This window comes from Cryptosporidium sp. chipmunk genotype I, assembly GCF_004936735.1.
Source record: "Cryptosporidium sp. chipmunk genotype I strain 37763 chromosome Unknown contig_10, whole genome shotgun sequence".
NCBI classification, from domain to species: domain Eukaryota; phylum Apicomplexa; class Conoidasida; order Eucoccidiorida; family Cryptosporidiidae; genus Cryptosporidium; species Cryptosporidium sp. chipmunk genotype I.
This window is the reverse complement of record NW_027125596.1, coordinates 364599-380113: the sequence shown is the minus strand read 5'-3', so window position 1 is coordinate 380113 and position 15515 is coordinate 364599. Positions and strand designations below refer to the sequence as shown.

At 33.7% G+C, this 15515-nt stretch overlaps 8 protein-coding genes across 8 annotated transcripts; 3 read left to right on the top strand and 5 right to left on the bottom strand.

Moving 5' to 3' along the window:
- Positions 1–172: 172 nt before the first annotated feature.
- ELE39_000149 (eukaryotic initiation factor-2B) lies at positions 173–1675 on the bottom strand (the record flags this gene model as incomplete). Its single annotated transcript, XM_067343173.1, has 1 exon — positions 173–1675. One exon carries the CDS (start codon positions 1673–1675, stop codon positions 173–175), a length of 1503 nt encoding a protein of 500 aa, XP_067201107.1.
- A 749-nt stretch (positions 1676–2424) lies between these two features.
- On the top strand, positions 2425–3858 carry ELE39_000148 (uncharacterized protein; the record flags this gene model as incomplete). The annotated part of the gene is made up of 1 exon (XM_067343172.1): positions 2425–3858. The coding sequence occupies one exon, from the start codon at positions 2425–2427 to the stop codon at positions 3856–3858; it is 1434 nt and encodes a 477-aa protein (XP_067201106.1).
- A 398-nt stretch (positions 3859–4256) lies between these two features.
- ELE39_000147 (uncharacterized protein) lies at positions 4257–4991 on the top strand (the record flags this gene model as incomplete). Its single annotated transcript, XM_067343171.1, has 1 exon — positions 4257–4991. The coding sequence occupies one exon, from the start codon at positions 4257–4259 to the stop codon at positions 4989–4991; it is 735 nt and encodes a 244-aa protein (XP_067201105.1).
- Positions 4992–5132: 141 nt separating this feature from the next.
- Positions 5133–6968, bottom strand: ELE39_000146 (Na-dependent inorganic phosphate cotransporter with 12 transmembrane domains; the record flags this gene model as incomplete). The annotated part of the gene is made up of 1 exon (XM_067343170.1): positions 5133–6968. One exon carries the CDS (start codon positions 6966–6968, stop codon positions 5133–5135), a length of 1836 nt encoding a protein of 611 aa, XP_067201104.1.
- An 854-nt stretch (positions 6969–7822) lies between these two features.
- On the bottom strand, positions 7823–9106 carry ELE39_000145 (DEAD (Asp-Glu-Ala-Asp) box polypeptide DDX39; the record flags this gene model as incomplete). Its single annotated transcript, XM_067343169.1, has 1 exon — positions 7823–9106. The coding sequence occupies one exon, from the start codon at positions 9104–9106 to the stop codon at positions 7823–7825; it is 1284 nt and encodes a 427-aa protein (XP_067201103.1).
- A 520-nt stretch (positions 9107–9626) lies between these two features.
- ELE39_000143 (membrane with signal peptide plus 12x transmembrane domains) lies at positions 9627–11468 on the bottom strand (the record flags this gene model as incomplete). Its single annotated transcript, XM_067343167.1, has 1 exon — positions 9627–11468. The coding sequence occupies one exon, from the start codon at positions 11466–11468 to the stop codon at positions 9627–9629; it is 1842 nt and encodes a 613-aa protein (XP_067201101.1).
- Positions 11469–11893: 425 nt separating this feature from the next.
- ELE39_000142 (patatin-like phospholipase family) lies at positions 11894–13735 on the bottom strand (the record flags this gene model as incomplete). Its single annotated transcript, XM_067343166.1, has 1 exon — positions 11894–13735. One exon carries the CDS (start codon positions 13733–13735, stop codon positions 11894–11896), a length of 1842 nt encoding a protein of 613 aa, XP_067201100.1.
- A 186-nt stretch (positions 13736–13921) lies between these two features.
- ELE39_000141 (patatin-like phospholipase family) lies at positions 13922–15376 on the top strand (the record flags this gene model as incomplete). Its single annotated transcript, XM_067343165.1, has 1 exon — positions 13922–15376. The coding sequence occupies one exon, from the start codon at positions 13922–13924 to the stop codon at positions 15374–15376; it is 1455 nt and encodes a 484-aa protein (XP_067201099.1).
- Positions 15377–15515: the final 139 nt, after the last annotated feature.

The following is a 15515-nucleotide window of genomic DNA, read 5'->3' as shown; positions in this document are numbered from 1 at the left end:
TTTGTTAGGCTAAATCGATGATATTTTTCTAAATATAAATGTATTAAAACTTCTAAGAATATTAATAAGTTAAAAGTAACTATAGGTCTAAACATAGGAATCGGGAAACTAAAATAGTGGAAATGGAATATTTATAAAGCAGACCTGTATAAAAAAACCGTTAAGTAAATGATCAGATACTGATTTCAAAAAGTTCATCTCTCTTTTCCATTGTCTCCCCTTGAGATTTTGAATTTGCCTCCACTTTGAAGTAGTGCTCTACTACAGAATAAGAAATTTTGCATGAATCACCAATCTCGGAATGGCCACCAATGACTGAGTTCTGGATTGTACACTTAGATCCTATCTTTGCATTGTCTAGAATAACGCAGTTCACAATCTTAGAGCCGTCTCCTATTTCAACATTTGACCCAATAACACATCTTCTCAACTGCACATTTTTCCCAATGTTACATTTTTGACCAATAATTACTTCTTTCCCGACACTTGTCCCAATACTATGTTCTTCGACTAGCCATGCAGGGAGATTGGCGGGTGAGGTTGCCGCCAGATTGCATTCATGCAAAGCCATGACTGTGTTTACTCTGGAAGAATTTTCGGGAAGCTTTTGAAGAAAATATGACACTGAAGTACCTTCTATTTTCGGAGGGAGATCAATTTTAGTAAATTTGACTGACGAATCATTTGAAATAGTTATTTCATCGTCTAGAAAGTGATGGCAATCAAATTTTGACCTACCCCAAAGTTCAGAGCCAGGTACATGTTGATTTTTTGCAAGGAATGGTAAAAGTTCCAATCTGATAGACTCAATTCCATCTTCTGGGTATTCAATTGTGGATATTTTTCGTGATCCAGATGCTATTTCGAGGATTTTAAAAATGGAGGACTTGAATAGATATACATGTAAGTCTATCAAGTCTGTGCGTAGTGAAACATTAGGATGCCAAAAGAGCTGAAGTTTGCTTAGTTCAAAAACTTCATTTTCTTGCTTAGCAGAATAAAAGTCTTTCATAGATAGAATTACTTCTTCCTTTTCATCCAGAACAAAGATGCTTTTATTTTTATCTTTTTGCAAATCAACAGAAATTCCCCCGATCGAATTTGCCTGAGCTTGATTATTTGTATTAGAGTTTTGTTTTCCAGCATTTTTAATTTTGGATAAATCAGGATTTTCTATCAATAAGACAGTACAAACGGCTTGCGAAAGACGATGCTTATTTGCTAAGCCTAATAAGTCTAAAGGTCCAATGATATCACAGGTTAAGACAAAAAAGTCGGAATCTCGCAAGAAATCCCTTCCGTGTTCTGATAGAATACTCCAAGTACCACTTGATTCTAATGAACACTCATCTTCCTTTAGCCCAATGACTTTAATATTCTGTTTATAAGATTCTTCGAATTCAAACCTTTTAATTATCTTATCATTTGAAAACGTCTCCGAAATATAGTTTCTAATAGAATTCTCAAACTCTTCCTCACAAAATATACATATATCTCTGATCCTATGTTGTATCAAGTTAGATATAGGGTACCATATCATTGGCTTATTGCATACTGGAATCATTGCCTTTGAAACATTCTTTGTCAGAGGCCCCAACATTCTACCTGAACCACCTGCAAAAACCACCCCTTTGAATTCACTAGAATATAAGAAGCGTTCGTTAGTTGATGCCATTTTATTAAATCATGTAGCTTTCTAATTCACCTACTTTATAATATATATAGCTTGGAGAAAAAATTGACGGAGTTGTTACTTTTTATTTTTTCAGTCAATATATTTCAGTGTTTTACCGCCAAAACCCCTTTTTTATCATAAGCTGCTCAGATTAAATAGTTAAAACAATAAATTCTAATTGTAAAGGCTTTTAAACCTAGAAAAAAAAGCAAATTCATGATTAGATATTTTAATCATCACATTTATTCCAAAAGATAGTTCCTTCTACTATTTTTATATATTTCAATTCACTTTTTTTAAAATTTATTTATATGCACACAAAAGGCGGGAACTGTTTAAATATATAGCTTAAAAGTGATGTAGATAAAGCAAAGCATGTGGGGTAAGAGAAAATAGAAATTCTTAATTAAAACAATAAAAGATTAAATAAATATATTTCATGTTATATTTTAGAAAGAACAGAAGAAATAAATACATTATATTTAATTAGGGCCGGAAGATATGCAAGATAAAGGGAAGCTGTCCTTGGCATTAAAGCCCAATGAGCAGCGTAGTAATTTGAATGCATATATACTGGATGAGGTATGTTTAAAAATAATTTTACTATTATTATTAACATTATTAGTTCTGGAATTGTGCTATATTCAGGCTAATGATGTTTTATGAATTTTTAAAATTAACTCATATTTTCCCTTTTTTTTTAGATATATGGCTTGTACAATGGATATAAAGCCGGAGGAACCTGTAATATGCGAAGAAAAAAAGGTAAAAGCCATAATTTAGATAGATTTATGGATCAATACGAGGAAGATATGGAAGGGGATGATGAGGAGATTGAGGATAACGATGAAGGACTAGGCCTATATTCAATAAGCAGAGAATTAAACCTAAAAGTTTCCAAATTAGGGAGGAAGGCCACCGTAATGATAATTGGAAATGTTTCTGCGGGAAAAAGTACACTAATTAATTGGTTACTACAAGAAAATATACAAAAGACAGGGATGGCTATTGAAACTTGTGGAATATCATTTGTGGTTTCAGGTAAACAAATTAATGAAATTGGTGGTGAAACAGCTTTAATGATTTTACCAGAGCTCAGAGAAATTGTGGAGAGAAACCCAAGTCTACTTCCAAGCTTATCTGTAAAGACTTTTCCTTCTAGTCAAGGAAGGTTGCAAAGCATCAACTTTATTGATACTCCGGGATTAGTAGATGGTGATTCCATATATTCTTTTGATATAGATAATGTAATTAAAGATATTGCACTATCTTTGTGTGACTTGGTTTTGATATGTATTGACCCTTCAGGGCAGGCTTTGAGTAAAAGACTCTTGAGTTTAGGAAAATATCTCGCAGAGAGTGTTCCTCACAAGGCAAACTTTCTATTAACTAAAATTGATGAAATTCCTACGGAAGAAGACAGAATTAAGGTAATGTGCCAAGTCGCCCAGAATCTTAGTTCAAGTATTACAATTAAGCATGGCTTTGATTTAATTCCCATTTATATTGCAGGTGCAAAGGATGGGACATATCTAACTATAAAGACCATTCAATCTTTAGGGGAGTTGCTCCCAAATTCTGAAAATCAAAATACAACTAATGTTAGAGTTAAATCTAGTAAATCTCAAGCATTCGACAAATCATCTCAAGTAGGTAATGGTCTCCCCACTCTAAACAGAATCCTGGAAGTTGTTGATCAAATCGAAAGAGTTGTGGATAGGAAGGTTCAAGACGATATTGCAACGCTATTAAATGACTGTCAGGCTCTAATTAAGTACAATAAGTCTATTATATATAAACAAACACAGCTTGAGAAAAATAGGGAAAATCTATGCAGACAAAAAAATTTGTACAAAAAGTCCTCAATGTCTATCACGATACTAATGATAGCTGTGGCTATTTTCCAGGCTTTTAATTATACAGGGTTCAGTATTTTCTCCAATAATGAATCTATTCACCATAATGGTGCAGTCTCTCTTGATTTAACTCCAGAGAGCCTAACCAGTGTATGGCTTTTCCTTACTGCTTCCTTGCTTGTTTCGCTTCTATTGTATAGAAATGTCCAAAAAGAGCAACAACAATATTTCCATAGAAGTCTCAAAACTCTGAAGAAATATCTATCCGTCTTGAATTCTATTAACTCTAAGGCAGCCGACCTACACAATTCTTATATTAACAACTAACTGAATATTTATACAATACATAGTCATATATAATGGTGACATTAGTCTAGTAAGACTCAAAAGTTGCCCAATATTTGTTTTGTAATCTTTTACTCATCTTCTCTTTGCATTACCTTCCCCCCCTCTCCCTTCAAGCGTCACAATTGAACGCATGTAGTACCGGCATACACTTACAGTTTTGGCGCCAAATCCAACATAAAATTGAACAAATGGAATAGAATAAACCACAAAGAAAGAAAAAAGAAATTTAGAGTGCGAATTGCTAAATCTAAATAAGTCTCTGATTAAAATAAATAATGTATTAGCCTAATTTGGAAAGAAATAATTTTGAGAGCATATATATGTTTTTTTCTTCTATTTAATTTTGATGTGGATGTAATCAAAGCAATATATAAGAAATGCAGTTAAGTACGAGGATATATCTAAGAGTTTATTCGTTAATCGTCATTTTAGTTGTTTTTATCTGTGTATTATCTTTGGATGCAACAAAAAAGGTAATTGAAAGTGAATCTGATGACACCAAGCAAAAGGATGAGAGTTTAAGCCTTGGCATGAACCAACAAACTGAAAATGCCCAGGGTGAAACTCTTGCACTTTTTGAAGCATATACAAAATCCCTCAAGTTTGTACTTGAGGGGATGTTTGGATCTGAATATTCTCAGATAATATCAAGTACAAAGAATTCCGACAATTTGCCTTTATGTAGAGAAAATGAACAAATGGTCAATAAAGGATGCAATGTAATGATGTACTCCTGTTCAAAACATAAAAATGGAAAATTTTCATGTTACTTTTACTACTGGAGCTTTTGCCAATGTTCCAGACCTTGGAAGCTCAAGTTCTTAAACTACTTTATACCTTCTCTATATGACTGCTATCCATCTGTCGCGGCTGAAGAAGATTTTAGCCTACCTTTAACCTCACAAAATGAAGAGAAGATGCCATTAGAGAAAGAATTCTCAAAAATCTCAGAAGATTTAGAAATTCCCGTAGGTATTTGCGGCACCAATTCCGTATTTGTTATTTGGATACTACTAGTATCGTCACTTTTGACTTGGATAACTTATAGAATATACAGATTTGGTTGTTATATTAAAAACCAAATTGCATTGTCAAATAGGAAAAGGAGGTAATAATACAGACAGAATATATAAAAATTTAATACAATGAATTTTTCTTAGTCTGAATTATTAGTAATATTTTCTATATTCTAATGAAGCTCTATGCATTTAGTATATATAATAATTACATATAAAGGCACGTACTTAGCTCCTCTATATTCCATCGATATTTTCATCTTTAGATATGCTGAGGTCCAAATCAGCATTTTCTTTATTACTTTGTTGATTCAATGAAATTTGTCTTTCATCGGCAAAGAACACAAACAAAAGTCCTCCAATTATATTGTGGATCGCATAAATGGCCAAAACCCATTTCCATCTTTCAATTAGTACAAACTCGTCTAACTCATCTCCAATTACCTGGAGATCAACCTCAAATCTGTTTAAAATAAGTCCTGTAAGTGATACAGAAAACAGGCCTGCAATTGTCCCAAATGTATTACCTATTGCGTAAACAACTGCTGGGAACTCTGGAGCAATATCAAATTGATATACTGTTACTCCTCCTCCGCTCATAGTATTGAAGATGAACATTAAAGAAATTGCCATAATTGCGTAAGAGGCAGAAGTTAATCCCATATTATTAAGAATAACCAATAAAAGCTGACATCCTGCTCCAACAAACATGCTCACAGATTGGAATAATTTCCTTACAAAGATTGGTTTAATTGACAAGGAAACAAGTTTGTCGGCTAGAAGCCCAAAAAATATGACAAAAAATGCCTGTAAAACCCATGGCGGAGTTGTATAGTATCCAAGGTATGCTGAGTTAACTTTGCATACATCTGTGAAATATATTGGCATCCAAGTAACGAAACCAAACTGAGTCCATCCATGACAATACTGAGCAACAATTATAGCAAATATGCTCCTATTTAATAGAATCATTTTTGCAAAGTTTAATATTTGTTGATATCTGCTTTTTTTCTCCTTTAAATTCTCAACGTCATATTCAATAGAAGACTTTTTATTTTCAAGTTCTTGTTTATTCAAATACTCAGCTCCAATGGATAGTTGTTCAAATAAATCAGTATTTGGTTTGTACTTGGAACTATTTTCAAATGATAATCTCTTCTTAGATTGAATGCCTTGAAGCTGAATTTCAAAATTATTTTTCTCCTTGATGTCATAAAACTCGTAAATTCTTGGCTTATTTGTCCAACTCAGACTTTTGACGTCTAAAAAAAGCCAAACAATTGACCAAAAAACTCCAATTAGTCCAAATATATAGAATGGACCTCTCCACCCGAGTGATAGTATCATCGGAGGAGTAACAAATGCGGCAAATCCTCCTCCGATAAATGAGCTTGCAATGATAATAGAGATTACTGTTGAAGAATATTTGGAAGGTATATGGTGGCCAACAATAGAGTTTAATGCCGGGAAAGAAACTCCTTCTCCAACTCCAAGAAAAATTCTACAGATGATGAAGCCAGTAATGCCTAGATAGGAAAGAAATGAAGTAAATATCATGCAAAGACTCCAGAACATGACTCCGAAGAACAATACACCTTTTCCTCCTAATTTACTTGTATCTGAAATATATCCACCTACAATTTGAGTCCAAATATAGCCTCCATAAAAAAGTCCGAGGATAAATCCCTGGTCAGATTTGTTAAATCTGAACTCCTCACTTATGCTTTTAATGCAAGATGGCATGATAATTCTGTCAGCATAACAAAGAAAGATTGAGAACATAAGCATTGAAACCAATGAAATACAGGATATCGCTGCATTTTCTTGTTTGTTATTCAGATAAAGAGAGGAATCAGTTCCATACTCCAAATTGGGTACATCCAAGAAATTTCCCTCATAATCATAGTCATCTTGCACACCCTCTCTCTCCGAACCTTCTTTTCCCGAAATACATCTATTGCATGATGCAACTGGGGAAATCTCAGAATTAGAGCACTCAGTTGAAACAGTTGGGTTCTCATCCAAGATATCAGTGTATGAAACTGCTCTCTCCAATCTAGTTTCTGGAATCATTTTTAATTTTGACCTTAATCTCAAAAAAATTAAAATCTAAATGTCATATCTCCAATTTTATCCCTAAATATCTTTTTTCTACTCTTCTTTTTACTCAAGATCCTTAAAATCAAAAATTTAATTCGGCAGAGAAAGACCCTTATTTAATTCTGCATATTTTCATATAAAAAATTCTAAACCTCGAGTTTACGTGGAAAAAAAATTCAAGAAGTTTTGGCGGCAAATCTTTGTGGTAACTATAACACTAAAAATTGTAAGAATAAAACGGAAGCTGAGTGATGAAGGAAGAACTCAAATTGATCAAATGGAAATTTAAGGCAGTCATTAAACTTTTAAGGCAAATTTGCTGGGTCGGACAAAACCCTTAACTACTTTAGTCATTGAGTTAACACCACTCAAACGAGCTAGTTGTATGATAAAAAGAATATGCATTCATCATCTCTTCGATATTTCTCAGCATCTCTCAACATCTATCTATATCTTTAAACCTTCGTTTTATTACCTCCCATTCTCAATATAATAATTCACTACCACTTTGAAATTCTTTGTAGTCTTTTTAGCTATACAACTAAAGAAGAATAGCAAATTGGCACTATGGGAAAATGTAATAGTAGGTGAGATGCCATTCCCAAGCAGCAAATGGCCAAATATAGTTTGATTAATTAGTATTTAAGATGAATTGAGTCAGCATTGTGATATTTCCATCAGTAAATAGCACTATTGATTCAAAAAAGCAAAAAAGTGATTTGACGTATTTGCTTTTTAAAAAAAAAAATCACCATAGAGATTATCTTCAGAGAGAGTTAATCCATGAGATTTATGCTTTGGAATTTTGACTATAGTCAGTAAAAAGTTTACTGATTGATATATGAAGAAGTATCAATTTGGTTTGGCATTTCAGCAATGTTGACTTCGAATCTGCTCTGTACATCGTTGAGTACTTGAGAGTCTGTTTGAGAAGAAACCATCGTAATTGCGAGGCCCTTTGTGCCAAATCTACCGGCTCTTCCAACTCTATGAAGATAAGAATCTGTGTTTTCTGGCATATCGTAATTAATTACAATATTGACTCTCTCAATATCAATACCTCTTCCGAATAAGTCTGTTGCTACCATGATTCTCTTCTCAAAGTTCTTAAATTGTTGATATCTTGAAATTCTTTCTTGCTGACTAAGAGCTGCATGAATACAAATTGATGGAAAGCTACATTCTGTTAAAAGCTTATGAAGTGCTTGGGCTCTCGAGACACTCTTAACAAAGATAATCACCTGGTTAAACTCTAATTGATCAAGTAAATCGTTTAGCTTTCTATTCTTTTCGGATTCACCCAACTTTACATAGTACTGTAGTAAACCATGTAATGTTAACTTAGTCTCGTCATCAACGAAAATCTCAACAGGATTCTGCATAAACTTCCTGCATACATCTCTAATATCCTTTGTCATTGTAGCACTGAACATCATTACCTGTTTCTTTCTTGGAGTACTCATAAAAATCTCCTGGACGTCCTTTCTCATGTCAAGAGACTCCAAACACTTGTCGCATTCGTCCAAGACAAAATGAGCAATACCCTCAGTTACTAATTTCTTCTGTCTAATTAATGCGATTATTCTTCCAGGGGTACCAATCAGGATATTTGGTGTAGAGTTTGAAAGCATATCAATGTCTTTTTGTATGGGGATGCCTCCATAAACTACTTGAGGCTTCACATTCTTAAGGTATTTTGAAAATCTATCGAACTCATTCTTTACCTGGAAAGCTAATTCCCTAGTATGGCCAATACAAATACATTCAACATTCTTACTTTCCTCATCAGGATTTAATTGCTGAAGAATCGACAAAACAAAAACTGCTGTCTTTCCCATTCCAGATTTGGCTTGACATAAAATGTCAACACCTGTGATAGCATGAGGAATTGTCTCGTGTTGCACCTCGGAAGGATGCTCAAACCCTGCATCTCCTATGGCTCTAATTAATTCAGGCTTCAAGAAGAAGTCCCTAAATCCGGAGGCGTGAATAGCTACATAATTACCTCTGCCTACCTTAGATCCCTCATCTGCTCTAGACTCCTCCTCGATTCTTGTTGTGGTCTCCTCCTCCTCATAATCTACTAATTCCTCAGTATTCTGAACAGACATTCTAACAGCTTAATTTAATTACAAATACAACTAATGTACTTATTACTTTTTCTGGAGTTTTTACGCTAAAAAAGTGGTTCGGTATATGGGCCAGTCAAGATCTTCTTTATTTTACTCTAATATTAATTATTTAATTATTATTACTATTTAATTTATACCAACATTTAGTTTAATTAACTGTATATTGCTTATATGTCTTTCCAAATTATTTATTTCATTTTCTATACTATATTTTAATAATATAAATACCATTTCATAAATACCTCCAACATATTTAACCTTTAGGCGCCAACTCCTCTCAATTTATTTCCCAAAAAATAAATAATGCACATAGTGAGGGGTAAAAAATGGGAAAAACACCCAGAAAAAAATAAGTTAAATAAAAAGAATAAGAAATTTGAAGATTTAAATTTTTAAGCCATAATTGTGATCTATGGTCTTAGAATGTAAGAAACATCTATTGATTTAAGTATATTTGTTAAAATCACGAATATTGGTTTAGCGTCTGTACCGTAGTAAATCAATGAATATGGAGAGCATGCTCATACACGGTATAAATGCCAGCAGTTAGTGCACATATTTCGTAGAATATAAGGTAACCAATAATTAGAGTATTCGTAGCAAGCGGCATCCTGTGCATCCAGATATTTATATAGATATATAATGGGTATAAAATGATTATGAAGGTATCTATAAATCCCGCAAAAAGCTCAATATACTGAGCAGCATTCTTTGCCAAAAGAGCAAATAATATGCAGAAAAGCAGGAATATAAAGGTTGAAATCACCCTAAAATTATTAGAGTGGATGAACCTGTTAAAGCATGATTTTATGGATGAATGGCTTTCTCTGTGCAGATTCACCTGCTTTTTTCCACACTTAGTAGATTGTGATTTAGGGCTGTCTTCAAAGAGTGTAAAGTACGAGCTGACACTATGCTGACTGTGTCTACTTTTGTTTGCTTCTGAATTTTGGTCGCATAAAACCATAGCTTCTTCAACCTCCTCAACCATCTCTTCAGCGAATCTGTCAAGGAAGTATACATTCAAAATGGAATCAATGAATGGAATTACATGCATTGGAATAACTACAAGCATTGTTAATGCAGATACAAATCTAGCAAGAGCAATTGCTGAGTCAAGCGGAGAGTAATTCAAAGTAGGATTTGGAAGAAGTGCGGTACCAAAAGTGAAGTTTAGGACTGTTGAGAGAGATAAGCAAATAAACAACATTAATGCTGATGTACCAACTGCTATGAAGATTCCCTTCTTGTAAGTTATATTTTTCACAGATGTAATAGCTTGAATACAAATTAAATGGGAGTAAAAGCAATAAATCGCATAGTTGAATACTTTAGAAGCTTGAAAAATACCCATATGAGGCCCAATTTCATAATTCTCAGCTGGAGTTCCCATAAATCCATCAAAAGGGGAAATGAAGTACCTGTATAGCACAGCAAGCAGAAAGATTATGAATGAAAATAGGGAGAGGAACCCCAGCTTTGCTATTTTGGAGATGTCAGGTTGATAGGATGCATAAAGTACCAGAATAAAGCAAACAAAATTAAGGGCTAATTTATTGTTAATTGAGTATATAAAAGAGATTATCCCCAAAACTGAACTTGAGTCTGCGAATTCGATAGAGAGGATGTGTATCAACTGAATTAAAAGCTCCTCTACATAATCTGTGAACAAGATAAAGTATGTTGGTATACAATAGCCAATCGAAATGATTACTAGTGCATTCAGTAACCTGGAATGAAACATTAGTTTTTTCTTTAATTCCTGTCTGAAATCATCAAAAAGTAATGAATTGTTTATCAATACATTTCTTACACAGTCCAAGTCGCTAACTGTACTTTCCATATCTGAAACTTCGCTCCAATTTGCGTGTCCTTGATTACTCTTCTCGCTTGGATAATTTAAAAGAGTGGCTTGATCCTCCTCCACGACACTCTTACCTAACTTTTTGCGACTTCCTACAGCTTTCTTGCCAAAGTTCTTATTTCTAATGCTAGATTCACTATTGGAGTCATTAATAAAACTGCCTTCTCCTTGTTCAGCTTTTGTGTATGCACATCTTCTCTTCATTATCTGTCTCTTCTTCCTAATTACAGAGTATGCAACTGCTCTTGCTATCAGACTTGCCAAACTTCTTGCATTAAGTTTCAATGCTGAGACAATTATGATAGACTCCGTCAAAGATCCACATATTGAAGCAAGGACCATAAAAATACTACCAAGTGCAAGGCCTGCCTGCATCACTCCGTAACTAAGAATCAGCACTCCAGTTCCAATGGATGCTGAACAGACTAATGCAAAAGAAGAAATCAACGAGATTTCTCCACCTGTAGAGACTGCCATCTTATTGAAAATATCCCCAATGTTATACTATTAAGTTATATCAGTAAAAGCAAAATTTTTTAATTATGCTATTCACATCTATCTTCAGTCTCCAGATGTTTTGAAAAGATTATTCAATAATACCTTCAATTTTTCAATTTAAAAAAGATTGTGGTTTTGGCTGATTTAGTTAGTATTTTATGGGTGCAATTTTTCTTAATTTTTGGTTTTTTTTTTTAATGCAATGCCGGCATGCCGGTATGCTGTTATCATAGGTAACGTGTCTCTTTATGATAAGTAAAAAAAAGAAAAAAAATCTTTAAGAAACAGAAAGGTTTTATGTCAGTATTTCACGTAAAATAAAGTCTATAAGTAATTTTTATATTATATACTAGTTTTTTATTTTGCTTTTTGAAAATTCGTTTTATTTCTAGAAATATCTATGATTATACTGAATTTTTTATTTCTATTGAATCGGAATCAATAATGATAGCATTATATCCCATGTAGTATCCATCAGTCATTATCAGAAGCTTGTCTTTATATTCAGGGAAGAAATAAGAGCTCTTAGGGAAAAACCTAAGTGTTTTTGGCCTGATAATGAATCTTAGCTTAACCTTTGGATATTTTCTTTTTAGTGCTTTGATTGGAAACATTCCCCTGGAAGAGGCAGTGACGAATTCCCAAGCTCTGTTAAATAGTTCAAACAGCTGAGGAGGGTCTGGCCTAGCATAATCATTTGTTTTGTGAAAGAAGTTTTTAATTCTTCTAAAGATTTTACCAAAGTAGTTTTCTTTTCCCAGTAGCTCAACGTAAGATCCTGATAAGAAAATCTCCTCTCTATAATAAGACCCAGTAATAAAGTCTACAACTATATCTTCCTCTTCAATTCCAGGTTTAATTTCTTTACATCTTTCTATTGCAGCTTCAAGATTCGCCTCTCCCCTCATTCCTCCCCATACAAAGTATTCATTGTTAACTTTGATTGGCATGTAAACCCCAGATACTGCATTACTCGCTGTTGCAATATCTGCAAGTATGGAAGCATCATCTTCTGAAATCTCTATCCATTCAATGTCTGCTTCACTAGAATTATTATTTTTTTCTTGTCTAATATTTCTGTTGTGAATTTGAGAAATAATGTATTGCAAGCTCCAGTGAATTAGAGTTCCATCAAAAAGCCTCGAAGCACTCACCAGAGCCTCCCTTCTCTTGCTCATAAGCTTAAGCATGGAATCCCTATAAAACTTTTTCCATCCTCTCATGGTGCAAAAGCTACTAATTGGCTTCTTTCCAAGATTAGTAAACGTATGAAGAATGGTTGACCACCATCTAGTTGAATCTTGAGACGTCGGAACCAAACAATTATCATTAATAATATTTGGGTTGGCTCTCATGTAGATTTCATATAGATAATTGGTAAAGCTTAATTCATTTTCTATTTTTTTAGAATCTCCAGAATTATAAATTTCACTAATTTTAATATCTTTTGGATTAGAATAACAGTTTGTACTTTTCTTATTCCTTCCAAGATTGAACCAAAACTCTAGTTTAATGTCCTTATCATTATTTGAACAAATAATATCATCTTCTCTACTGCTTGTGTCGTTGAAAACAAATGTATTATTCGAAAGTGCATGTGCTGATTTTGTGGGGTTAGATAAACCTGAATCACTTTGGAATGAAGTATTAATTCTGCTACCACCCGGTACAAAGTGGGACGATACCAAAGCATTAAACCCTCCAGATGAAATTCCAGCCACTACATCCCATCTTAGAGGTACGTTATTGTCAAAAAACTGAAATGCAAGTCCTTTAGCCACAGCTGCTGACCACATTCCTCTATTTCCATAACCTGAAAAACCTAAAATAAAGCATTTAGAATGGTCATCTCCTGTTCCCATACTGGAAAGCATAGCAGATCTGTTGTTCTTAGCGAGATACTCCATTTCTAAGTTCATTTTCGACGGATAAATCTCATTGTGAAATTCCAAGTATGGAGGTTGAGCTGCCTTAAGTAACTTTTTGTGCCATGATTTGTCTGAGTTGTGCCTACTTTTGCAAATCTCCCGTTGCTTATCAAATAGAAAGCTTATAGTCAAAGATTCAATCTTGTTGTAAACCTGGTGGCACTGTTCCGTTGAAAGTAGCTCTGTTTTCTTCAATGGGATAGCTCTGGCATAAAAGTTTAATTTACGTGTCAAACCATGATTTAAAGATATTACAAATAAGATAATTGAAATGATCAATGTCCTCCATCCGTTCACATTCGATAAACACCTGCTCATAATTCAATATCTTAAAGAAACTCTTTAATCTCTGTTTATTTTTTTTATTTTCGTATTCAGGTACCTATATACGTATATTATTAGATGCGCGCCTAAGTTTTGAGAGGTTATTTTTTCTAATAAAAGTAGTCGAACAGGCTGAATAGTGAATTTCATAGAGTTAGGTTTTATTAAGCTGTTGAGGACATGGAGGGTGTACATTTGGTACTTTTTTTTTTTTTAATTTATCAACTTGTCGTAACTGAGGCGTTCAAATTTAGGTTTCGTAATGATGGTGAAGTTGAAAGACGCAAACTCTTTAGTAACTTTACACAGGAAATTGAAAGGGCTCAATATCTCTTTGAGGAAATTGCTATTAGAAACAATAATAGTGTGATATATAAGCTGTTAACTCCTCAGTATGAAAAAGAAGGTTACTCTCCAAACATTGTTGACTCAAATTTGAGTAGTTACCTCAGTACTCCCTCTGAAATGATTTGTCAACTACAGAACATTCCAGAATTTTACTATAGGTCTAAGGAAGACAAATGCTATGTTCTTTTACTTTCTGGAGGAGCGAACAGAGGGGCCTGGCAAACTGGAGTTTTGAGAGGCTTGTTGGGACAACACATAACCAAATACAACAACACTCTTAGATGGGATGTCATAGGGGGCGTGTCTATTGGAGGAATCTTAGCTCTTGCTGGATTATTTCATGAGCCTGGAGAAGAGTTTTCTTACGTTAATAATCTATGGAATCTTTGGTCTAACATTAGACAAGACTATCTTTCTGACTGTACACTTCCCATTTGGAAAAATGTCCTCAAATTTGCTACTCAGTATATAGGAAGCCTTTTTGGATCAAAAAAAAAGCCTAGGAATTCAATCTGTGATCATACTCCCTTATATTTTTATCTAAATGATACTTTTGGTCACCAAGTTGAGCCTTTCAAAAATGATACATATGTTAAAATGAAACGAGAAATGACTAATAACAGTACGTTGAAAATTAAAAGAAGAGAAGTGCTAGTATCAGCTGTGAGATATGAAGATGGTGAATATATTTCATGGAATTCTAGCTCTACAAAATTACCTGATTTAATTAATGCTACACTTGCTTCTACATCGGTACCAGGTGCATTTTCACCTGTTCTTATAAATGGATCCCATTACATGGATGGTGGTGTCGTTATGAATATGAACATCGAGCATTCTATTCAAGCTTGTTTCAAATTAGGTCTTGCAAAAAGACAAGAAGATGTAGTTATTGATGCAATTGAGACTTTTCCAGACACAGGATCAAAAGTTAATGATGAGGAACCCAGCACTGAAAGTCAAGAAATAACTTTCACAAAGTTATTGTCAAGAAGTTTTTCCATTCTCCACTCTCAAGTCAGAGGATTGAAGCTATTAAAGAATATTTTATGTAGGTATCCAAAAATTAATTTGAGATACTACATTTCGCCAAGTATTGAAGAATATAAGCAGTTTCCCAAAAATGCATTCGACGGAAACAATCTTACAGGTATACTCCATATGCTGAGATCTGGTTTACAGAAAGGTTGGAGTAACAACTTTACTAGCATTAATGAGTGCATCTTTGATACTCATGGTAACCCATCCAGTCTTTTAGGCTCGGAGCTTTTTTCATTTGATGAATGAACTTTTTCAAGTCAATTTTGAATTTAAGCCCCATCTTATTATTTGAGTTATATTTTTTAATGAGTTTAAATTTACCGTGTTTAATGCTTTAAATTCCCATATTAAAAAAAAAGGTCATAATATTTTAAATTCAAAATCA